The following is a 26265-nucleotide window of genomic DNA, read 5'->3' as shown; positions in this document are numbered from 1 at the left end:
GTGCACCAGAATGAAGTCAAATAAATTCAGATGTATTCCAAAATATATATTCTTTATTTTTGACTTTTGAGCTTAAAATTTGGACATCAGCCAATGAGGTCCAAATTTTAAACTCAAAAGTCAAAAATAAAGAATATATATTTTGGAATACATCTGGATTTATTTGACTTCATTCTGGTGCACCGTCCTTCCATTCTTGAATCTTCTTGTCTGGTTTTCAGTGAAGTATAAGTGCGGCATACTCCGGATGAGATTGCACAGACAATATACTTAATTATTTACTTAAGAAGCTGAGGTGCAGAACCTTGGTCAGCCGCATTTTGTTTTTTCTGCAGTGTAAGCATGTTGCCTGGATTTAGGGTGTCTTGGGGACCTTTTGTTTAATATTCTGGGTAAAACAGTTGGGTACTTAAGCTCTTTGGCCTTAGGGCTGATGGGTTGTTGAGTATAATTGTTTCTTCAACTTTACCATCAGGATTTGTCCCATTGGGCCTGCAGATTTTGGGCGGCATAAGTGGACGGCTTGACAGGGGCTGGGTTGCAGGCAGACAAAACTGCAGAGCTGGATTTTTCTCTTGTCCTCCACCAGCTGCAGTGGGAAAGGAGGTCGGCCGTATTGAGGACTCTATTTGTCCTGCCTCTTGGCTCTCGGCGAGTCATGGGACAGGCGAGCTCAGCTGCTTCTCCTCTCCAGATACCTCTTGTGCTCTTTGCAGGGCGCTGGGGACTGTCTTATTGCTTTTACATTCACCCATGGGCTTCGAGCGTTGTTTGACCCGCTGCCCCTGGGGGTTCCTGTAGGGGGTTTTAGTGTTTTGCAGGTGCCTCCGAGTTTCCAGATGCGGTTGTTTGGAGCTTGACCCACTGGTGAATTTGTTGATTTACTTTAGGAGTAAAAACTGGGAACAATTGGAACTCTTTGGAGCCCTTGGGCCATTGGTTTGATTTCAGGTGCTTGTTACGACTTGTACACTTAATTTTTCATTCCCTCTTAGAGAGAGGTCTGTCATCCCCACTGGTAGACTGGTTACTTTTGGAGGGGTAAATGTTATTAGTTTTCTTTGAAATGATGACCTCTGTGTACGAGACATTAAGGGGAGAAGAATACAAATCAAAAGAAGGAGCGATGGAAAGGGGTAGAAACAAGGGCAATGATAGGGCAATAATTGCATTATATAGTCATCTACCTATGCAATAAAATTGTCCATGCAAATCTAAGCACTGTGTGCATTTCTATATGCTAAGTTGAAGGACCACAATATGATCACCAACACACACAGAGCCCAATCACCACCATTATCTAGAAACTCTGGTTCGATCTCCAGAGCAACAGTCTAAAATGGCAATGTGCCTCGAGATTCAGCCAGGAAACACAATAGGAAGAGGGCACATGATGGGGCGGGACTGCACTAGTAGTAGGAGAAACAAGCTTTGCCAATGTGTTTTAGCCATGGTGTACACCAGCATGGCTCATGGTCAGCATGGCTAAAAGTTAGTGGCGTAGAGGAGAATGACATTGAGTGGAGTGGCATAGAGTGGAGTGGCACAGAGTGTTGTGGAGTGTCGTGGATGGAGTAGAGTAGAGTGGAGTGGAATGCAAGGGCGTACAGTGGAGTGGCATAAAGTGTCGTAAAGTGAAGTTGAATAGAGTGTTGAAGAGTGGTTTAAAGTGGCATGGAGTAGTGTCATGACATAGAGTGGAGTAGATTGTCGTAGATTGGAGTGGCATAGAGTGGAGTAGAGTGTCATAGAATAGAGTAGCATAGTGTCATGGAGTGGTGTAGAGTATCATGGAGTGGTATGGAGTGTCGTAGAGTGGAGTGTCATAGAGTGTCGCAGAGTGGTGTAGAGAGATGTGGAGTAGTGTGGATTGGCATAGAGCGGCATAGACTGTGGAGGAAGTGGAGTAGAGTGGAAGGATGTATAGTGGAGGGGTACAGAGTGGCGTAGAGTGGAGTAAAGTGGCGTGGAGTGGCGTTGAGGGAGTTAAGTACAGTAGAAGAGTGTTGTGGAGAAGATTGCCATAGAGTGGAGTGGAATACAGTGTCATGGAGTGTCATTGAGGAAGAAGAGTGTCGTACAGTGGAGTACAGTGTAATGGCATAGAGTGGGGGGGGCGCAGAGTGGAGTAGAGTGTTGTGGAGTACCATACAGACTCGTACAGTGAGGTAGAGTGGAGTAGAGTAGAGTGGCATAGAGTGAAGTAAAGTGGCTTGGAGTGGTAGAGAGGGAGTTGTGTAGAGTGGAGTATATTGTCATAGAGTGGAGTGGCATAAAGTGGAGTGGAGTGTCATGGAGTGGCATAGAGTGGAGTAGCGTGTTGTAGAGTGGAGTGGAGTGGCATGGATTGGAGTACAATGTTATAGAGTGGAGTTACATAGAGTGCCTTGGAGTGGAGTAGAGTAGTGAAGTGGATTAGTGTGTCATAGAGTAGAGTAGAGTGGAATGGAGTAGAGTGTCGTAGAGGAAGTTATGTGGACTAGAGTGGTATGTAGTGGAGCAGAGTGTTGTACAGTGGAGTGGCATAGAGTGGAGTAGAGTGTCGTAGACTGGAGGGGCGTAGAGTGGACTATCACACTTATACCACACCTCGCTTAACATCGGCAAAAAAACAAAGAACTCCAGCAAAGAGCCCCCCCGCCCCCTGCGGGGCACAGAGGGCACTGCAGCACCAGCCCAACGAGGAGCTGCCCGATGATGAAGTGTGACACCCCTTGGGGTGTGTGAGGCAGAGGCGCAACTAGAGCCCAATTTCGGGTGGGGGCTAAGAAAAATCTTCGGGGTGGCTAATTCTTCCAGCCATAGGCAGAGTGGAGATGCAGGGGCTCTAAGAAGGGGTGAAAAACAACAAAGCTTCGTTAGCAAGTAAATGGTCTTTTAAAGACCTGTGAATTACTCGGGTGAGGCTGTGTGTGTGCCCGGGAATCTGTCTCAGCCCGGGCTACCACACACGACGGGGAGGGGCTGAAGCCCTTTGAGCTCAATGGGCGATGCACGCCTGGTGTGAGGGCCCTTGCTCCTGAGGGAGCAGATCCCCTGATCTGCCTCAACAGGTAGCTCCCAACCTTTTCCTTCTCTTCTCTCTGCTGCGAACAGTATATCTTTCTTTGTACATAGACTGAGTGGGGCCGTGGATGCTGGCCCTTTATTCACCCCTTGTCCCCCTATATTGTTGACAAAACACAAAGCCAATAATAAGCAATGGGTGGAATGCATTTCCATGGAAGCTTTCAGAATATCACTAAGAAGTCGTTACAAACCAGCCAGCTGTACTATTTGGTAGCCTTCCACCTAAAACACCCAAAGAAAGGGCCTCCTGGTAGTTCAGATGCCCTGCACTGCAAGCATACAGGAGCCATGCCCACAAGACCCAGAGGGCGATGAAGAATGTAAAACGAAAGCAAGAGCAGAGAAAGGGCACACTGTTCCCTGTCTGCATCCCAAATCTGATGGTTTTCATAGGGATTTTATGTACGACCTTCTAAAACGGTAACACACTTTCGCCATTAGATGGGAACCTTTCAGGGATCGAACATAGGTGGATTACATTTTTTTACTTTTTTTAAAGTGCAGATTCTTAAAATGGTGCAAATCGTATTAGCAAGACAAAAAATCTCTTCCAATGGAAAATTTATTCTGAACAAAAACTTCAGAGGTGCAAAGTACTCTTTTGAAATTGTAACACGTCCTGTTACAATTGCAAAGGAATACAATGGAATAAAAAAAAAACCAGACTATTGCCTTTATGCAGCCATTGTTCGTTTATTTAAGAGAGTTGCTTATTTCTTTTTAAAGAGTGTACCAGGCGCTCTCGATTAGTTATAGATACTCACTGATTATAAATGTAATGAAGATGCCTATGATAGAGAATTGGTGTTACAGGGTAGATTTTTCTTACCTTCAGTTTTGTCCTGTTAGAAGACCTTAGTGTCAAAGCCAATAAGTACTACTTCCCGCTTGACATTGTAATATTATTTTCTTCTGAAATAACTTTCGTGGGCCTCTTTTAGGACAGGCCGCGCAGTTCGCTGTGTTCTGGAACGTGGTGACGACATGTTGATGACAGGTGGACGACACCCATTCCTTGGCAAATACAAGGTGAGTTCATAATCTGAATCTGTGTTTGTAAAGAGGGATGCGATAGGAGGAAAGCAGCGTTTGCTGTAGGAGGGAACAGAGCCTGTTTAAATCGGGGCCGAGGGGATTTATTTGGCGTCGACCATACATCAGAGGTAGACTGGCCTGTCGGACATGTGCACACTCCTTACTCTGATAATCTGCTATCGGTTGAGAAAAATCGCTCATCTGTCAAGCCTTTATCTTTATGTACAGAATGAAGGCATTTGCCACCAGGTGCATGACGCAGCCATTATTTTAAGGTGGTCTTGTGCAAAGTGAAAGCGCCTATAGGATCATAAAGATGTGTAGGTGGCAGAGTTAGTGCCTTGTGACGATCTGCCAGACCTCTTGGTTGTACCAAGGCACATTAGATATTGATTGAGACAGATGCATAACCAAAATGCTTGCTTGGAGTGGTTCCTCTCGTGTTCTTATGGGGGCCCAGCTTTTTCCGAACTTCTTCTATGGAACAAATGCAAGGATGTATGTCCATTTTCGCCATTTGGATGTGTTGATGATTCCTGAAAATAGTAAAACTGTTTCCAACTTCTTGTTCTACTGTAGGTGGGATTCATGAATGACGGTAGGATTATAGCAGCGGATGTCGCCTATTACATTAATGCGGGTTGCATGCCTGAGGAATCTATCATCGTAAGTGTCGTGGAAGCACGTGGTGCTTCTGATCCAGAGAACTGAGATCACATGTTGTTTTGTGTGTTTCACTCTAATTCCTTCCTTGTTTTTATCCGGTGCTTGTGATCTCTCTTGCAGTTGGGACCCACTGTGCCGCTCTACACAAAAGGTCATAATACATGTGCCCGCATCAGTGATTTTCTCTGAAGGAATCCAACTCTTAAGACTTAAGAGAGGAATAATCTTATTTGTACCACAATATCCTTCAACTCCTTACCTGAGGTATCCTGAAATTCCACAGCACCAATCCAATCTGTTCACACCTCTGGGAAAGGGATCCAGGCCCCTGGAATGGATCCCCGTTCCCTCTTCTTGATAGGACAAACATGGGATGGCTTCACATTGTCCTCATCCTTTTAGATCTAACCAGACCATCACACCCTGCTCCTTAATTTCTTGTGTAACTGCCTGTGGGAGGATTTGTGTGTGTTTTTCTGACAATATGTAGGGTATGGCCCCATTCGGTAATCTCTGGAACACATCCAGGTGAGGCAGAATCTTCGGATTCTGACTTGCCACAGTAAGGGCTTTAGTTAGAGTTTGGCAGATGGTGCACTCTGCCACAAACATGGCAATGTCTCGTCCACCATTTAGAAACTAGTGCATTATAGGCTATGTCACAGTAATACAGTGGATGGGACATACCTTATAATTGGACCCAGTATCGCATCCGCCAAGCCTTAAATGAGACCCTAAGGCTGGTCCTAGACAATGTGAAGGGCTGTAGATCTATATTTTGCTACATAGGGCCTAAAGTACTGACCTACTTTGTTGTCCTCAGTCTCTAATGTCTCTGCGGTGTGATGATGGGGTTTCATTGCTTCCATCAGCAGGAAGGGACGGATGTACTTTTGGAATTAAGGAGTTATCCCAGGGAGGGGTTCAGTCACAGACTTGGGGGTACAACCGCAACTACTCAGGAAATCCCTTACCTTGGCAATCCTAAACCATAGAGCAAATTGCGGGAGTTACAGGTTACATCCCATAATATAAAATAGAGAAAATAGTGTACACAAGATTGAGGACAGCAATATACATGATACTTTTCGTTCTTCATCAGTATAATCTTGCTAAATACACATTCCTGTTTCCACAAGTTGCCTGGCATTGTGTAACACCAACCTGTGAGTCAGAGGCTACACAAATAAGTCTTATTTTTTCAGCCTTGGGATGGCAGCCCCTTAAAGCAAAGGAAGATGGCCATTTTAGAGCAGAATGTAGAGGGTCATTAAGACCCTAGACGATGGTAGCCTGCTATGCTTGCAGATCGGCGGTAGCCATTGCTACTACCTTCCCACTGAAGGACCGCGGTGCTAAAGAAGCACTTTTGTGAAAACTGAATGCCATATATACTGCCATTTTGTTGTGGCCTTCTAAGCATTTTATTTTTTTCTTTCAGAAACCATTCCCCAAAACAGTTTGTTTCTGAAATGTAAAAAACCCAATGACACTATCACTCAGGGAGTTTTCTCATGGTATGTGGAGGACAGTTTTGATCTCCCCAGAATAGCAGGAAAAATCTGCATTGGGAGATCTAGTCACCCGTGCATTAAGGCAACAGCCCTCTGGAGGACAAGCCACCACCAGTGAAGTCAGCAGAGGTTTGACTGGCAGACAATCAGTGGCTCCTCCACCTCGTAGTTGATGAAGGAGGTACAAGTTTAGGGGGGCGGGAGATCCCTCCTGTCCCTCAAATCTCTAAACATACCCCTTAGTCCTTTCATGACCTTAATTGACATATTTATTTCCTTAATAATGGATTCTGTCTTTATTGAGTAATGCAAATGTTGTGTCATTTCATCATTGTATTCTCATGGTTATTTGTGTCATGCAGCCCAGGTGTATATTATCACATGGTCGAAGCAGAATGTAAATTACTTTTATATCACTGTGCAATCAATGATGCCCTTGCCTTGACATTTCTCATATCCATTAAATGAGAATTGCAAGGGTTTTTTCGCCTCCATGTTGCACATGCTGCCAATTAAGACATGGTAAGATATATTGTGGCTCTTGAAAGAGCCATGGCATTCTATTGGAAGCACTGAACTTTGTTCTAGTGTTTTTGATCATATACTGGTGATTGCTAAGTGATCAGCCAAATGACTCTCTTTTTGACAGTGGATGGGAGTGCTGAGAATATGCCACGTACACTGCCCAGAGTATAACCAAGTTCGCCGGTGGTAACTTGAGTCTTTTGGGAATGATCCAGATTAAGAAAAGCCCTTTGAGATAATTCGATGAAAAAAGTCAATGTTAACTCTGAAAGCCATCTAAAGGGGTAGGGAAACTGCTCATTCAAAATAGACCTCGGGGTCTGTACTGCTGCAGCTTGCAATGGTGGAGAATGTAGCACGCTATGCCCTTATTGCTAGATGTTAGGGGACGAATTTATGACGAGCCATATGTCCATCTTGGATGGATACAGTTTAAGAAAATTTTGTCCGAGTCTAATAGAATTCAAGAAATCATATTTGAAGATTTTTTGCAACAAAAATGTAATTGATACTGTACAGATTAGTTAAAACAAAATGCAAAAGATCTTTCGTCCAAGTGAAAATGGTATGATATGTAACAACTGCAGATTTAATTCAATTTCATAATGGTTTCTATTTCTATATCTTAAGGTGGTGGAAGTTGCTTTGCTGTCTATGGACCATGCCTACAAAATTCCCAACCTTCGGGTGCAAGGTTGGGCATGCAAGACAAATCTACCATCAAACGTTGCATTCCGAGGCTTTGGTTACCCCCAGGCGGCCCTGGTCACGGAGACGTGGATAGATGCAGTTGCAACCAAATCTGGTTTTCCCCCAGAGAAGGTGAATACTTATGAAGTAGCCAAATAAGTCAACAGTTATTTAAGTTTCTTTAAATTAATACTGCTTGCTTTAACTTTCACCGTATGTGACTTTCCGACAGAGTTAGAACTAACTGGTTCGCAAACAACCCTGTGAGGGCTGACTGGCATGAAACAGTGGGATACACCAATGCTTTGTCTCCCAGCTATATCCAAGGCCGAAGGGCTCGAAGGTGACACAGTCTTTGTAGACCTGGCACGCTTACTAGAAAAGAGGCAGCTAACTAGGCGCTGGAAGTCTCCCAGGTCGCCCCAAGTGACTCACTGGCGGGAGGAGGTTGATCAGTGGGGACTCGCTGAGTGTGGTCCAATATGCAGGGAGGAGTACAGAGGGCTCTGGAACAAACCCATCTCGGTTGAGTGGGACGCCCTTCTAGAAAAATGTTAGGCACAAGACAATGTACTGGGGAAGGAGTGATGGCCGGCGATGTCCTCCCCTACAGACATTAACCCACAATATTGCACCCTCCCCCCTTTTGGGGGGAACAGCTAGGCTTCTAACAACCCTGTCTTCCCCGCCCCAACGGATCCCCCACCCTTTCGCTCCCCCGGCCCCACAATCTGGACCTTTTTTCCTCTTTCTTTACGCAATGACTATTTGCATATTTTCACATGCATTCCCACACAGGATGCTCTGTTCTTTTACGGTTAGGTGACACAGTTCATTGTTCGGCGGGAGGGACAAGTTGGGAGTTACGAATGCGTTACTTGATGTCACAGTTCTCAATTACTCATGTTGTCCAGATTATCAGATGTACTCTGCATGTACTATCTGTTGTTACATTATGTACCACAGCAGGGAGTGGATACACCATTCTTTATGCCTTGTGACTGTATCACATGTAAAAGCACTAAAGTTTGTATTAAAGAAAATAAAAACTGGTTCACAAAATTCTTTGTGGACATGATGCCAAATCGTTGACACCTCATCACATCAGCCAACGCCTAGTACTATACCAACACCATAGAAAAAGTTGCCAACAAAAGCGGAACATTCCTCAAAGTAATCAAGCACTGCATCCAACTCCTGCCCAACCTTCATATGCCAAACTCCACGAACAAGTGCCACGTCATCAAGCACTTCTTCAATGAAAGATACAAATGACCCAATAGCACATCTACAACACCAAAACTACTTATATTCTGACACGCACTCCTCCCTGCTCCATCCCACAATGGCCATCCTTCAATTCCTTGTCTTTTCAATACCTCTTCAACACTTTTAACTCCCTCAAAGCCACCACAGTGAAGATAATGTCTTACCCTGATCCTTCATCAAAACCCTCTCTGGAGAATCTCTCTTACCCCTACTCATCATTGTCAATGCCTCCCTCCCTCACAGCATCGACCCTGAAGCTATCAAGATAGTCCAAGATGACCCATGCCTACTGACATTTCTCTTTCTCTCAGCCCCATTCGGCACTGTTGATCACCCACCCCCCCCATCATCCACACCCTGAAGTCTTAAATGAATGAATGAATGAATGAATGAATGAATAAGCACTTATTGAGCGCATAGCTACCCTAACGCTTTCACAGCAAATGTTCTTAGCTTATCCTTCTCCTAGCTATCCACTGACAAGAGTTTGTTCACATGGGCACCTCTAGGCCTCAAAAGATCATGATCATCTGTGGAGACCCTTTGACCTCTACTCACAGACAGCATAAAAATGTTTTCCAATATGCCAGTGACACACAGGCATATTGGCAAACCTCTCCTATGCTCCAGCCATTCAGTGCCTCAAACAATATTTGCACCTCATCAAGACCTGAATAACCAGCACCTACCCGAAGCCTAACCCCACCAAACAGAATTTCTGATATCCGCCAAGAACAACAAACAACAACAAGCTCAAATCAGACTCAACAACATGAACCTGGACTGCGCTTAACACTAGATAATAGCCACAAGAAATGCTGAATTGTCCAAAGACATAAGAGAGCTTTAATTCATGACACATGTGGCAGTTCTGCCTCCTCATACTAGTTTACCATGTAACATTAAACAATAAAAGGCCTCCCGCCGTCCCTCTTCCTGTTTGTTTTTAATAGCGCAGATAAAAGCCAATACTGTTGTCCTGGCCCGAGGCGGGTACAGAAGTGTCAATTGAAGCACATAAATGGCACCGAATCACACACAATCAAGTTTGCTTTCTTTTAGTCTTTTTCCTTTCTTAAGTTTCCAATTAATATTAGATGATTCCAGTACAACCATGAATGGTACACAGTCCTCTTTTAATTTAATTGGAGCCTTCTGCAACAAAAGAGAATTGATATGGTGGTTAGCCAAAATATCGAGTTTTAAATTTCGACCTACAATAATATCGTGTTTTTAATATCGTAGGTACAGAATATCGAAGTCAAGAATATCGATGGACAGAATATCGATCTCAAGGTAAGTAATATCGAAGTAAATAATATCGAAGTAATTAATATCGATGTAAGTAATATCGTAAGTAAAAATTTCGATGTCAATAATATCGATATTTATTTAGTGTAATGTCATTTAATATGTATTTTATTTGTATGTGAAAGATTATTGTAATGTATTTTAATACATTTAAAAATAAATGTTTAGAGATTTATAATTATTTTACATTTAATTTAGCGTTTTAGTATCAGAGCGGGTTGTGGGTTTATAGGGGAATAGGGTGGGAAGTAATTTAATTATAATTAATGAATTAATATGTATTGTTTAATTGGTATTTATGATTAATTAATTGGTAATTAATTAATAATTGGTAATTAATTGATTAATTAATTGTTAATTAATTATTAATTGTACAATTATTTTATTAATTGGTTAATTATATACATTATAATTAGTTTATTATTAATATTTATTTATTGTTAATTAATTAATTGTTAATTAGTAATTAATTGGTGATTTAATTTTATTAAGTGATTAATTGATAATTAAATTAATTATGTGAATTTTAATGTGTAGTGGGTTGTGGGTTTATAGGGGAATAGGGTGGGAAGTAATGTAATTATAATTAATGAATTAATATGTATTGTTTCATTGGTATTTATGATTAATTAATTTGTAATCAATTAATAATTGGTAATTAATGTGATTAATAGATTAATTAATTTTTAATTAATTATTAATTGTAAAATTACTTTATTATTTTGTTAATTATATAAATTATAATTAGTTTATTAATAATATTTCTTTATTGTTATAGTTAATTATTAATTGTTAATTAGTAATTAATTGGTGATTTAATTTTATTAAGTGATTAATTCATAATTAAATTAATTATGTGAATTTTTATTTGTAGTGTGTTGTGTGTTAAAGGGGGAATAGTGTGGGATGTAATTAAAATTTATTTATTTAAATATTTATTTTACATAATTGGTATTTAATAATATTTTTTTTTTTTAAACATTGTTAACATGCAATTTTTTTATAAGAAATTATTAAATTGGTTATAATGTTAATAGAATCACTATGCTATCTAGTGCTTTCCCAACTGTTTTACTATCTGGAGTGGGAATAGTAATTTTTACCCCTACGCTATCCAGCGCTTTCCCTACTGTTGCACTCTCTGGAGTTGGAATAGTAATTTTTACCCCTACGCTATCCAGCGCTTTCCCTACTGTTGCACTCTTTGGAGTTGGAATAGTAATTTTTACCCCTACGCTATCCAACCTTTTCTCTACTGTTGCACTGTCTGGAGTGGGAATAGTAATTTTTACCCTTACGCTATCCAACACTTTCCCTACTATTGCACTCTCTGGAGTGGGAATAGTAATTTTTACCCCTACGCTATCCAACGTTTTCCCTACTGTTGCACTCTCTGGAGTTGGAATAGTAATTTTTACCCTTACGCTATCCAACACTTTCCCTACTATTGCATTCTCTGGAGTGGGAATAGTAAATTTGACCCTTACGCTATCCAACACTTTCCCTACTATTGCACTCTCTGGAGTTGGAATAGTAATTTTTACCCCTACGCTATCCAATGTTTTCCCTACTGTTGCACTCTTTGGAGTTGGAATAGTTATTTTTACCCCTACGCTATCCAACGTTTTCTATACTGTTGCACTCTCTGGAGTGGGAATAGTAAATGTTACCCTTACGCTATCCAACACTTTCCCTACTATTGCACTCTCTGGAGTGGGAATAGTAAATTTTACGCTTACGCTATCCAACACTTTCCCTACTATTGCACTCTCTGGAGTTGGAATAGTAATTTTTACCCCTATGCTATCCAACGTTTTCCCTACTGTTGCACTCTTTGGAGTTGGAATAGTTATTTGTACCCCTACGCTATCCAACGTTTTCCCTACTGTTGCACTGTCTGGAGTGGGAATAGTAATTTTTACCCTTACGCTATCCAACACTTTCCCTACTATTGCACTCTCTGGAGTGGGAATAGTAATTTTTACCATTACGCTATCCAACATTTTCCCTACTATTGCACTCTCTGGAGTTGGAATAGTAATTTTTACCCCTACGCTATCCAACACTTTCCCTACTGTTGCACTCTTTGGAGTTGGAATAGTAATTTTTACTCCTACGCTATCCAATGTTTTCCCTACTGTTGCACTCTCGGGAGTTGGAATAGATATTTTTACCCCTACGCTATCCAACATTTTCCTTACTGTTGTTTTTGTTGAAGTTGGACTAGTAGTTTTATTGTGTCTGATATTAAATATGTTTTGTAATATTTTAGCTATTGTAATATATAATTAATAATAAAAATTATTCAAATTAAAATTATTGATTATTATTTGCTATATGTAATTATTTAATATTTATTAATGTTATTGTTTTATGTGTATAGATGTATTGGTAATTTAAATAAATATTTAATAATTTATATGTTATAGAAATTATTATTAAAAGTAATTATTAAGTAAGTGTATATATTATATATTATATATATGTTTAATTAAAGTTTCATTTAATTATATATATTTATTATAAATTTTACATATTATACAATATATTTAATTATGTTTCTTTGATTTATAAGTATTATTTGGTTTATTTTACATATATTTTTAAACTAAAAAAAAACCGATATTTTTGAATTACGATATTTTTGACATCGATATTAAATTATCGATATTTTTGTACTTACCATGTTGTAGATAGGATGTCGATATTCTTGACCACGATATTTTTGTTGCGATATTTTTGTAGGTCGAATTTTTGTCTTTCGAAATTATGTCATACAACCAATTGATATAAGTGTGGGTCTTTTCTACTCTCTTCAATAGTCCACATTCTGTTGAGAACGCTGCTGCTATGAAGCGAGAATATACTAAGATGGTACCAAACTTGATTTTTCACAGTTTATTTAAAATCCTTCTTGATGGAGTATGGATGCCAATGGGGACAGCATGTATGTGAACACCCTTGGAGATGACTTGCAATTCACAGTTCTACCCTTCGGTTTCAAGAGGTGATCCTCTATAAAGCATAGGAACCTTTTATGACGTACTTGAATAGGAAAGTGCAAGTAAGCATCCTGAGGATCTATAGCAGTGAGAATGTCTTGCGTGTTTGTAATTGGAATGATAGACTGTAAAATGACAATCTGAAAATACACAATCCTTATCCACAAATTCACCCACTTCAAATTCAGGACTGGTCTGAAGGATGCCTTCTGACGGAGAAATATAATTGAATAAAATCCATTTTCTCATTCTGAACTAGGCACTTGTATGATAGCTCTTTTGTCCAATAATGTTTGGACTCCCAACATTAAAGTTGAATGCTTCACCTTACATAGGAGTGAATCTTTTCTCTGGAGGTCAATCTAAGATGTCTATAGCACAGCCTTTCCTCACTATGATCTGGGCCCATTGATCTGTCAAATCCTGCTCCCTGATCTGAAGGAATTTTTGAATCCTCGCCCCATTGGTTCCATGACCTCAGTAGATCAATTGTTCTCAGGACTTTTTCTTTTTTGATCTAGATTGATTTGACCCTTTTCCTTTAGATGCTGATTTACTGGTTAGATAATTCTTTCTTCTTTAAGAAGTAGATCTTGAATCCTTCTTGGGGTAAGATCTTGAGTGACCCCCAAACTCATGGGTCCCTGACTATTTGCCTTTATAAGGTGAAGCTTGCCTCCAATCTTTGATCATGGTGGTGATCATTATGTCCAGCTGATTGCCATAGAGCTATCTACCATCGAAGGGAATTTTTAGGAGCACCACCTTCTCTGCTGCTTCTGCCTTCTTCTTTCTCATCCAGAGGTGGCTTCTGACAGAAACCACTGGGCCCTAGGCCATTGCATTTGCTCTAATTACATTAGAGGAGATGTCAGCCAAAACCTTGGCCTATTTCTCCATTAGCACCAACAGTTTCAAGCAGTCGGTTTCTTTCTGAATGGCCATTGCTAGCTTATTAAATCTAGAAACTGAGGTGCAAAAGCAGCATATGTCCCAGCTTTAATAGCCAAATTCTCCTCAGTAAATGATCTATTCAAAACAGAGTCTACCTTGTTATCTATTTGATCTGTGGGGGCACAGTCCTCAGGATTGATTGAGGTTCTACCTATTTAGGTAGCTAAGATCGCAGCCACATTGCAGTTATTTGGGAGAGAGTCTCCCTGTTCCAACACGTTAAGTGTCTTAAGAAACCTGGTTACTGAAACATGATCTAGCTCCTTCCACTCCCCTATCACCAGATCCTTTATTTTTCCGTGAAAAAGCAGGTCCAAAGTTGTGGGCTTTGCCTATTGGGAAAACAGCCCCTCGTCTTTTTCCTTCACTGCAAACAGTGGAAAGGGCAAGTTGGATCTGATGTGAGACAAGATGTGCACCATTTCCTTCCCTCTCACATATTTCCCAGATGACGTAGTTGGGTCCTCTTTGAAGCTCACTTTCTCTCCATTGCTGCATACACAGTGATGTGACCGTATGCCTCTGCCTCAGGTTAAGTACAGATCACAAATTTATAAGGGACCAATAGCATTTCTCCCAAAAATCTCTCTTCACCAATTCCTAAATGAGAATTCTCAACCAATCCTCTTACAGAAACTGGGGCCAAATATTAATATAAAATAATTGAATAAACGCAGCCCTACAGGGCAACTCACTTATCCCCAAATGCAGAGAGCTCTGCTCTGCTTGCTGAAGTGGCACTGCTCCCAGTGCATCCGTTGCTGCTCTCTCACTTGGATGCGCACCCCTGCCACTAAGAGCAACTCAAACGGCCTCAAGAGTTGGCCACCTTGCAGAATGAAAGACTTGTACTGCCCAGTGCCCTCTGAAAGGAGAGCACCCCTGCAGCCTCTCACAGAATTAAATTTAGCTTAAACAAGCATTGGCAAAAACCAACAGGTCTCGCCTTTGAGACCTCTTGGCGTTGTCAATAGTTTGCCATGCTGTGCAGCATGGCTAAATAGGGAAAAAAAAGCCTATGACGTGGCTGGCCGCGTCATTTAGTAGATGTAAGCACCACACATGTACACACCTACAAAAGGATGAGCCTCTTTTTCTTTTTCTTTGCTGATCCAAGTTGAATCCACAAAATAAAAATTAAAAATATCTAAAAGCATCTTTTTTTAAGTGTGGATTATGGGGAACCAACATTGAAGGCCTGGGTGAGAAGAGCAACTCAAGGGAGAAGTAGAAACGGGGAGTGCACAAGAGTAAGCACAATATGGAGGGGTGGGAGAACACACGGGTGACCACATATACCAAGGAGTGCAGGGAAAGTGAAGTAGACAAGGGAGACAACACATACACTCTTATGGAGTGATTTTCCAAAAAGAAAAAGCAAGCAGTGGAAGCATACAAGCCATTCAAACAAAGGAGATGGTAAAGAGCCTATGCTTCATGTGAGGCATGAACACTATAGACTAGCTGGGACACAAATAAGAAGCATGCAAGCAAGAGAGATAGAAAAGCCAGCCAATGCTAAGCAATGGGCATGCTAATTTCTCCTGTATTTTCCTAGTAAGCCCACAATATATCTTTCAGAACAATCTGAAATAAATACAGGACTATACAAATGGTAGAGAGTGCTACACAAGTGCACATAACATACCAAATTACTATAATGTGTAGACTGTGTTTGTTTTTTGTCTTCTGAATGCAAGAACCCAGTTCAAAAAGAAAATGTTAAAGAACATACAAACCTTAAGAGTAACAAAGCCCGACCTTGGAAAAGATTTATTTTCAATATCAAAGAGGAACATGCATAGCAAGGAGTTATCCCCCGATTCTCTTGCCAGACTTTGAGTGAATACATCAATAGCAATGGTGGAAGCCCCAGGATGTCTGACCTCTTTAATCTTTTTAATGCCTATGTGTATGTAATTACCTGGGTGGCACTGAACCTCTTATGAGAAGAGTGCGCATGTTTTACCAGCTCATATAAATTTACTACCGTTGATACCCTGCTATCAGCTTCGAAACTAAGCGCCCAAGGTGTTTCTCAGAAAACCCAGGGGAAACTAAATTGGCACAAATGATTATCGGAGCTGGGCTTAAATTTTGTAGTCTTTATAATTTTATATGGTCAACGCCATAATCCATAAACAAAAAATATGCCTTCTTCCAGAGCAACTCTGAGCTCAGCCAAGTAGAATCGATCACTAGACTGTCCATGTCACCTGCTGAGACATCTCAGCACCCTTTAAAGCAACCATTAATTACCTCTGGAAGCCAGTGCTCCCCAGAAAAAGTCCTCTTTAACTCTGACTTTTTACTTCTGAGCAGGTAACGAGCAGATTCGCAAAATGACTACATCATTGGGCATGACCTGCGATGTGTTCCTGCTTCAGTTGACTGAGTTCTTCAAAAGTAGCTTTCTTCAGAAGCCGGTTATTTTGCCTTTGCCAATCTTGATTTGCTAAAAGGTGCAGCTGGTGCAGAGCATAGAGAAATTAGATTGAACACCAGTGGTACTATTCCATGTAGTAGGCTAGTTAGCGATGTCCATCCAGCATGCTAGTGAGCTTTGCATGGTACCTGTGCGGGGCACATCCTCCATCTGTGTTGCTCCTTAATGCTGGCAGCTACCTGGATTGTGCAGAATAAAATGGCGCCTGTGCATCACAGCGCCCCTACTCACTCAAAAAAACAACTTTATGTAAACAAAACATATCCATGAAAAATATGAAGGGCAACCACAGCCAGCACCCCAAAGAAATGGTTTAAAAAAATATATACAGAAATAATACGAGGGTGCTTTCTTGTCAATTCTACTCTTAACATGGGTTGCTCGGAGTTGTTTCAGCAGGGACTATTGTAATGAAACCCCACAAAGTATGCAGAACAGTTCCAAATATAAGCCTGTGCACTGTAAGAGACTTATGGAATTAACTACAAGCAGTAGATACGCTTCTGATGGATACATCTGCCAGTGGATTCCTCACCTTGTGAATATCCCCTGCGCCAGCATTCCACGGAACTTTTCTTTCCCAGCACTCCACGTCGACGTGGGCGACGTCACAATGCATCGGCTCCGCACGCGACTCCGTACGACGTCATCGGAGCCATAAGAAGCCCACATCGGCGTGATGACGTCAGTTCCCTTTTTTCCGCGCCGTCGACGCGCAACGGTTTTTTTCCAGTGCTCTCTAGCTACTTTGTAGTTTAGCGGTGTTACTGTGTTAAATTCAGTATGTCTTCGACGAGGAAGTCGGGCTTTAAGCCCTGTAGGGAATGCGGAGGCCTGATGTCCATGACGGATCCGCATCAGGACTGCTTATGGTGTCTTTCTTCCGAACATGACATGGAAGAATGCGGGTGCTGTAGGAGCATGAATCCTAAAGTGCTGAAGGTGAGGAAGACCAAGCTCTTCATGAAGAAAATCGGTGAGGAGAAGAGAGGGAGAAAAAAGGAGAAGTCCAGGCGGGAGTCGTCGACTTCGAGGTCGTCGAAGTCGAAGAAACACCACAAGAAGAGGAAACATTCTTCTCGGCGTCGCTCCTCGAAGTCCAGGAGGTCGAGGTCGGCTTCGCCCCGTCGACGTCGGAGCAAGGACTTGTCACCTTCTCCTTCTCCTGCTAAGTCTCCGAAGTCTCCCTCGCCGAAGCGGGCTCCAGCTCGTTACCCGACGCCGTCACCGGCTCCGTCCAAGACTTCGACTCCGGGTCAAGTGGAGTCTGATGTTCCTTTGGATGAGCAAGATCAGGAGGAGGCTGTTCCGGTGCCGGATGACTCTGCGGCTACGGTGGATGATTCTGGGGAGCCGACGCCGGTGACTCCACAAGGGGATACAGGGACGGTCCCTTATCCACAATTCCCGGCTCCAGGTACGGATCCCTCAGGATTTCTGAATGCCATGTATGGTATTTTTAATAGGGCGTCCTTCCCATCCGGAGCACCAACTGGTCCCGTGGGTCCGATGGCTTTTACGCTAGGGGTGCCGCAGCATTACGCTCAGGCCCCCTTTATGCCCTTTATGCCGATGGCGCCTTCTTGGCAGTTTCCGGCGCCGGCTGGGGATCCGACTCGACCTCGGATGGACCGTCAGTCTTCAGAGCCTTTTTCGACGCCGAGGCCGACTCCATGGGCGCCGCGTCCGGCGCCGCCGACTCCACCTATGGCGCCTCCGACTCCGGTGCCTTTGGCTCCACCAACGCCGCGTACGACGTCGACGACGCCGGCTCCCCGGATCCGGCGAGGCGGGAGGCCCAAAGGGTGTTGGAGGAAGGAAGATATCGGGCAGAGATGGAAGAAGGTGAGGTCGACTCTTCTTCGGATGAGTTTGCAGGAATAGAGGAAGCAAGTGGTTTGGATACCACCCCAGAGTGGGAGCATGCTTCTGCAAGGTCTTCTCCTCCACCCTACCATGTGGTGATTAAGAAGGCCGCAGAGTTGTTGGATCTGCAGCTGCCCTCTGTGGAGTACAAGTCAAACCTGCTTACGGAGGTGTTACACTCTCCGACGTCGGCTTCGGAGCCTTTGTTGCCTTTCAATGAGGCCATCCTGGAACCAGTGTTGGAGGTGTGGAGGAAGCCTCTATCGGCTCCGGCGGTTTGCAGACAGGTGGCGAGGAGGTACAGAGTTGCACCAGGAGACCCGGATTTTTTGTCCACACATCCTTCTCCAGAGAGCCTAGTGGTGCAGGCTTCATGTTCTAAGCATGCTTCGGGTGCTTTCCCTCAGTCTCCGGCTGATAGAGAGTCAAAGAAAGTTGATCAGGCGGCCAAGAAGACCTTCTACTCAGGAAGTATGGCGTTGAAGTCATCTAATGCCACTTGCTTGCTGGGGCGATATGTTCATTCCTTGATGGACTCTGTAAATTCTTTGGCCCCTAAGTTGCCTGAGGGGGATAAGTCGTCCTTCTTGGAAGTTGTTGCGGATACTCAGGCAGCTGCCAGGCAGGTGATCCAGTCTGGGCTGGATACGGCGGACTCGGTGGCGAGAATTATGGGGTCGTCCATAGCTGCAAGGAGGCAGGCTTGGCTCCGTTCCTCTGGTTTCTCAGCAGATGTTCAGGCCACGTTGATTGATCTGCCTTTTGACGGACAGAAGCTGTTTGGGGAGAAAGCAGATTCTGTCCTTCAACGATTCAAGGACAGTAGATTGACGGCGAAGTCCTTGGGTCTGCAGGCTCCTGCTAGGGGTTCAACTTTTCGAAAGTCTAGGGGATTCGGAAGATCATCCTTTCGCTCCTTCCGACAACCCCAGCAGCAGCAGCAACAACAGCAGCAGAATCCCCTCTATAGGTCCTATAGAGGGAAGTAAAGGGGTCGGAGAGGTTCTGGTCGAAACCCCTCTTCTTCCTCCTCCTCCTCTGCTCCAAATGAGGCTTCAGGGAAGCAGCCCTAGATCCCCCATCCTGGATCATGTAAGACCTGTGGGGGGTCGGGTGTCCTACTTTCTACGGGGTTGGAAATCTGTTACAACAGACCTTTGGGTTTTGAACCTCGTAGAGACTGGGTACGCCCTTCCCTTTCGGGAGTTTCCTCCCCCTTACCCTCCTTGCCAAGGTTATTGCTCGGAAGACCATCTGCTTCTCCTGCAGAAAGAAGTTCTGGCCTTGCTTCAGAAGGGTGCGATAGAGGTGGTTCCGGAGCAGGAAAGGGGGCAGGGATGCTACTCCCGGTATTTCCTGATTCCCAAAAAGGACGGCAGATTGCGTCCAATCCTGGACCTCAGAATCTTGAATTTTTACCTGAGACAGGAGAAATTCAAGATGCTGACCCTTGCGCAGGTTCTTCAAGCGTTGCAGCAAGGAGACTGGATTGTGTCGCTCGACTTACATGACGCGTGCTTCCATGTCCCAATCCTGAAGTCGCACAGGAAGTATCTCCGTTTTACGGTTGGGTCGCAACACTACCAATTTGCGGTTCTTCCGTTTGGTCTTACTACTGCACCTCGAGTCTTCACAAAGGTGATGGCAGTGGTGGCTGCTCATCTCAGGAGGTCAGGGATCCCGGTTTTCCCTTACCTGGACGACTGGCTTCTGAAGGCAGAGTCTCCAGAGATAGTGCAGCGTCATCTGCAGGTGACATCTCAGATTGGGTTTTTCGATCAATGTGCCCAAATCTCTCCTGGTGCACTCTCAACGCAACCTGTTCATAGGGGCAGTACTGGACACTACTGTGTGTCGAGCATTCCCTCCTCCTCAAAGGATTCTCGACATTTAGGAGATGGTCCCTTTATTCCACAATGGAGCGGTTGTTCCAGTTCTGAAGGTCCTTCGCCTGCTTGGTCTGTTTGCCTCCTGCATTCTGTTGGTCAACCACGCACGCTGGCACATGAGGGCGCTCCAGTGGTGTCTCCGCAAGCAGTGGTATCAGCACAATGGGGATCTCAGGGAGTCGATCAAGATCTCTGGAGAAGCTGCAGCGGATGTGTCTTGGTGGAGCGTGGAGGGCAATCTGTCTCAAGGAAAGCCCTTCCATCTACCTCCATCGGTGGCCACGGTGATAACGGATGCATCCACTTTAGGGTGGGGTGCGCATCTGGGGGATCTGGAGATCAAAGGTCTTTGGTCTCCAGAGGAGAGGTTGTTTCACATCAACCTTTTAGAATTGCGGGCGATTCGTTTGGCGCTCAAGGCCTTCCTCCCTTCCCTTCGCGGTCAGTCGATTCAAGTCCTGACAGACAACACGACCGCGATGTGGTATGTCAACAAGCAGGGAGGTGTGAGGTCTCTTTGTCTATGCAGAGAGGCCTTACGACTATGGTCATGGGTTCAGGACCATCGGATTTGTCTGATGGCAAATCATCTGGCCGGGGTGTTGAACGTGCGTGCGGACAGTCTCAGTCGGCAGTTCTCCGCCGACCACAAGTGGAGGCTCCATCCGGAGGTTGTTCGTCACGTCTTTCGGACGTGGGGGACACCTCGGGTGGACCTGTTTGCCACTTTCGAGAACGCGCACTGCCCGTCATTCTGCAGTCTCCAGTATCCGATGCAGGGGGCGTTGGGGGACGCGTTTCAGTTGAGTTGGGGCTCACAACTCCTTTACGCGTTTCCTCCCATACCCTTGATTCCTCGGGTTCTGAGGAAGATTCGCCAAGACCGGGCCCAAGTCATATTGATCGCCCCGGACTGGCCAAGAAGGGTGTGGTACACAGATCTTCTCCACCTCTCCTCGTGCCCTCCGCTCCGTCTCCCTCTGAGGGCAGACCTCCTCTCGCAGTCGGAGGGGCAGGTTCTACACCCCCACCTCCAGAGCTTACACCTTCATGCCTGGAGATTGAACGGGGCAACCTGAGTTCGTTCTCTCTCCCGCCAGATGTGGTGGATGTTATTTTATCGGCCAGGCGACACTCCACCAAGTCCATTTACTCCTACAGGTGGTCTAAATTTGTAAAATGGTGTGGAGAGGGATCCATTGACCCTTTAAAGGCCCATCTTTCTGATGTGCTCCAGTTTGCTCTTTCCCTGGCTCAGCAGGGCTGTGCTGTGTCCACGGTCAAGGGCTATCTTTCGGCCTTATCGGCTTTTCTATGCCTTCCAGATCAACCTTCTCTTTTTAAATCTCCGGTTGTTCTGAGGTTTATCAAGGGCCTTACAAACATGTTTCCTCCCACTCCATTTGTAATGCCTCAGTGGGACCTTAATCTTGTTTTAACCTTTCTGATGGGGTCCCCATTTGAGCCATAGTTGTCCTTTAAGGTGGTTTTTCTTGTAGCCATAACCTCGGCAAGGAGGTTGAGTGAGCTTCAAGCTCTTAGTTCTAAGCCCCCTTTTCTAACCTTGCATGCTGAACGGATGGTTCTCAGGACCAGGGCTGCTTTCCTGCCAAAAGTTGTCACTCCGTTTCATTTGGGGCAGTCCATTACTCTCCCTGTTTTCTATCCTCCTCCTCATCCTTCCAAAGAGGAGGAAAGGCTTCATCGCCTGGACCCAAAGAGAGCTGTAAGCTTTTACTTGGACAGAACGAAGGACTTTCGTCTGGATGATCAGCTCTTCGTGGGTTATGTTGGACATTCCAAGGGGAGAGCGGTGCACAAGCGCACTTTATCGAGGTGGATTATCCTTGCCATCAAGATCTGCTACGCCCTGGCTGGTAAGACCCCTCCTGAGGGCATTAGAGCTCATTCAACTAGCGCTAAGTCATCTACATCTGCTTTGGCCCGGGGTGTTCCTGTGGCAGACATTTGTAAAGCCGCAACTTGGGCCTCCCTCCATACTTTCGCAAAGCATTATTGCTTGGACTCAGAGATGAGGAGGGAGGGCCACTTCGCGCGCTCTGTCTTGCAAGACTTTCTGGTATAGGAAGGTGGACACCCTCCTCCGGGAGTAGGGACTGCTGTGGGAATCTATTCACAAGGTGAGGAATCCACTGGCAGATGTATCCATCAGAAGAACAAGTTACTTACCTTCGGTAACGCTTTTTCTGGTGGATACAGTATCTGCCTGTGGATTCCTCACTGACCCACCCGCCTCCCCGTTGTCCACCTTTGTATACCATGGAATAGGTCTTGTTTGAAATGTTTGTATACTTTCTGGTACATTTGTAGGAAATGCTTGTTTGGTTAGCATTCTTTTGTTTTGTATGCTATGTATATGTGTTGGTATTCTATATACTGTGTATACTTGGAGTTGTCGTTGGTTCACCTGTTCGCCTCGAAGGCACGGAAAAAATGGGTGGAACTGACGTCATCACGCCGACGTGGGCTTCTTATGGCTCCGATGACGTCGTACGGAGTCGCGTGCGGAGCCGATGCATTGTGACGTCGCCCACGTCGACGTGGAGTGCTGGGAAAGAAAAGTTCTGTGGAATGCTGGCGCAGGGGATATTCACAAGGTGAGGAATCCACAGGCAGATACTGTATCCACCAGAAAAAGTGTTTCACTGATTAACTTTTGGGAATCCCTATTTGAATAACCCTCACCACTCACTGCGAGCAACGTGCTACACTGTACACCAATGCGCCCAACCTTGGCGCACTAATGAAAGAACTAACATAGTTGAGGTTTAACTCCTGAATATTTAAGCAAACGGAGGAACTATTAGTATTTTCTGATTGCACACGTCACTGATAAAGGGCAATCGGTCTACACCTTTCTGGGCAGACTTCAAGAGCTAGTGATGGTCCATTTCGGCCACTCCCATTCTTACTCGATCAATAATTACTATTGCATTGCTTAAAATTTAACATCTTGAGTTGTGTGTCACCTACACACATCCTGCCTCATTTAAGGCTTCCAGACACCCTTCCTCTGTTAGCCAACCCATGCAACGTGCACCCACTTTCCTGTCAAGAACCCAGCGACACTGAGCTTGTTGAGAGGCTAGCACTGAGCATGTCCCTTGTCTGAACCCAAACACTTCCCCCTCATAATTGGACTTATCATCGTGCATTGCAGTTCTCACTTGAACATCTGGACCCAACTAAGGAACTGCGTCAAGTTTCTTCCATGGATGAATGTCAACAGGTCCCTACAGAAAGAGGGGGGTGTGGCCAAGCACCTAAGATGGCGGACGTGCTCTAGCGGAGCTCCGGGTCCCATCCCCCAGTTATCCTGAACATCGCAGCACAAGCGTACTGCAAGCTCCCCTTTGGGGCTACCCAGACAGGAGGAACTCCCGTGGCAGCTGGTGAGGGGCCGTTTGCTGCGTCAGATGTGCTGTCAGAGGCTATTTTTTGGTAAGGCCTGCTGCACGGCTGACCTGGCACCTCTCGGAAATTGGCAGTGGGCGCTATGTGGAGTTGAGCCCCCCCTGCCCTCTTAGTGCACTAAGTCTGGTGCCTCCGGAGCTGCTGAAGATTGCTGTACTCCCAGATGACTACAGCGGAGGTCCCTGCTGCTGGGTGTGAAGTGGCGCTGAGAGGCCAGTGGGGGAAGCGCTGACACAGGTGAGCCCCGGGGCACTAGGCGACCAGAGGCGGATCGCCGGTGCGGGCAGGCAGTGCGGAGGTCGCTTTGTGCCTAAACTGCCCTACGCTTGGTGTCTACTGCACGCCTGTACTTCAGTTTTGGAGAAGCAGCGGGCTGGACCTGGGGGAGGTCCGGGGGCTGGTCGGGCCTAGCCTCCCCCGGAGGTCCGGTCTCCTCAGCCTGCGGCGGATGCCTGGACCCTATTGGAACCTGAGCTGCCCTCGCAGATACAGGAGGAAGGGGTATCCATTTTTGCCAACGGTGCTGGCTTGGCACGTATGACCCCTCCTCTCAGTGGCATTGATTCAGCTAAAGCGGGAGACCCTCGACACCCTAGCTGGGAGATCGGCGCTACTGATGCTGAGTGTGAACTGGAGATTGGCTGCTGGCCGGGCTAGATCCCTTTGGGGTCCAGGGTTTGATCGGTCCAGGCCTTCTCTTGTGTGTTGTTGGGCCACGCTGGACCTGAACCAAGGGACACTACATCTCCCCGAACCCTCCCAACCAACCGTAGCTTTGCGGGGGCACAAAAAGAAGGACAAGTGTACTTGGAAGCTGGTCGGGCCCAGGTCTAGCGACGTACCGGTGCACGGGCGCTGCCTTCCAGGGTGCGGCTGCCTGGACTCGGTGTGGGGTGTCCTGTCCCCCCACGCGGTGGCAGCGGCCGTTGCGATTGAGCAGGACAGCGCTGGTGGGTCGTCTCCTCCTGTGCCTGTGACCCTGTTGCACACTTTTAACAGAGACTTGAGGCCTGGAGTGCAGTTATTCCTTCCCTGGGGGCTGCCAGTGCCGGGGCGCCACAATGCAGGCAATTTACAGAACCCCCGGCCCAGACACAGGTCCTGCCAAATCTGAACAGGGGCCCTCCGTGTGCACCAGTTGTGCTCATGCCGCGGAGGCTATTTTCTATCCCGGGGTTGGTTTTGAACAGGTGAGAGCACCGGCCAATCGTGGTGACAGACGAGGTGCAGATTCCGGGCTTTACCACCCCTCCTCCCCTAGCGCATACATAGACATCCGCTTCGGGTACTGGGAGACAAGTGGGTCCTCATCAGGCACCGGAGTGTCAGCACTCTCGACCCACACTGGCCCGCAATCATCCTAAAGAAAGGGGGGCGCCTACTGCACAGTCTGTGTGCACTTGCGAGGAGCATAGTGGAAATTGCGCCAGCCTCAGACTGAATCACTGTATAATCTGATCCACATGTCGAGTGCGCAGCAAATAGTTATGGGGCGTCTTTGTTCGACTACTCATCAAGACAATGCATCTCACACTGTGAGCAGAGGTGCTCCTGGAGGCACAGAGAGGCCTTCAGAACCTGGCCACCTGGATCTCTTGGCCAAGTTGGATACAGTCCTGGCAGCAGTGGAAAAAATAGGCCCAGCACTTGAGCAGACCCGTGCTTCCCTGGAAAGCAGAATGGACGGCATGACAACGGACTTCACGCTCTTGTGTGCGGATCACCACAAGTTGTCGGACCGTGTGCGTGACATTGAAGTTTCCCTTGCAAACCTCCAACCAAGAACTCGTAATCATATAGCGACCTTATAGGACCTAATTGAACGGGTCTGCACCCTAGAAGAGAAAGTTGACGAAGCTGAAAGTGAGGTCACGGTGCAACAATATCTGAGTAATTGGCCTACCAGAAGGAGCAGAGGGCTCGAACCCGGAAGGCTGCATAGAGTCCTGGATGAAAGAGTTATTACCCCCTGGATTGCTTCCTCCACACTTTGTTGTTGAACAAGCACATGGGTTCCCCGCCCATAAGTCTCCACCGGGAGCCAACCCATGCCCATTTTTGTTACGCCTATTGAACTTCCGAGACCGTGATGCGATATTAAGGGCAGTGGGGAAACACCCTGGCCCTAGAGTACAGAATGTTACTGTCGCCTTCTTCCCGACTACACCGTCCAGGTACAGAAGAGACACGCCACCTTTGCGGCAGTCAAGCGACAGCTGAGGGATCTTGGCCTTCGGTACTCCCTGCTCTTTCCATCTTGCCTATGAGTCATCCGCAGTGGCAACACCAGATACTTTGACACTCTGACGGAGGCCTGGGATTGGCTGGAGGAAAATGGGCTAGCAACTATGCCCAGGCCCCCGACAAATTCAAGTTGCAACAACGGACCCACTGCAACCATTGGAGAGGTAGAAGCAGACTTGTGGCAAAAGGCATCTCTGGTAACCACCCCGGACCATGAACAGGTGAGGTCAGAACACCAGGAAGCATTACAGGTGGCAGCCACGCTGCATCCAATGAAACTATGGCCACCGACTGGCTGTGCGGGATCCCCAACGGAATCTCGAGAAGATGCTGAATCTGCTCCGGATTGG

The 26265-nt window shown here is 45.5% G+C and overlaps 1 protein-coding gene across 3 annotated transcripts in view; it reads left to right on the top strand.

Annotated features, from left to right (window-relative positions):
* Positions 1-26265, top strand: part of LOC146858231 (aldehyde oxidase-like) — a 623555-nt gene that overhangs the window by 432338 nt on the left and 164952 nt on the right. For 2 of the 3 annotated variants that reach the window (XM_085649038.1, XM_085649036.1), the window contains exons 23-26: positions 4011-4098; positions 4684-4770; positions 7440-7631; positions 10014-10064. In XM_085649038.1, the coding sequence (XP_085505164.1) occupies positions 4011-4098; positions 4684-4770; positions 7440-7631; positions 10014-10064 (418 nt within the window). The remainder of the gene's footprint in view (positions 1-4010; positions 4099-4683; positions 4771-7439; positions 7632-10013; positions 10065-26265) is intronic. The other variant, XM_085649037.1, reaches the window with a different exon arrangement.

This window comes from Triturus cristatus, chromosome 3_2, assembly GCF_964204655.1.
Source record: "Triturus cristatus chromosome 3_2, aTriCri1.1, whole genome shotgun sequence".
Classification (NCBI taxonomy): domain Eukaryota; kingdom Metazoa; phylum Chordata; class Amphibia; order Caudata; family Salamandridae; genus Triturus; species Triturus cristatus.
The sequence above is the reverse complement of the archived record's forward strand: the minus strand, read 5'-3'. Positions and strand labels throughout refer to the sequence as shown.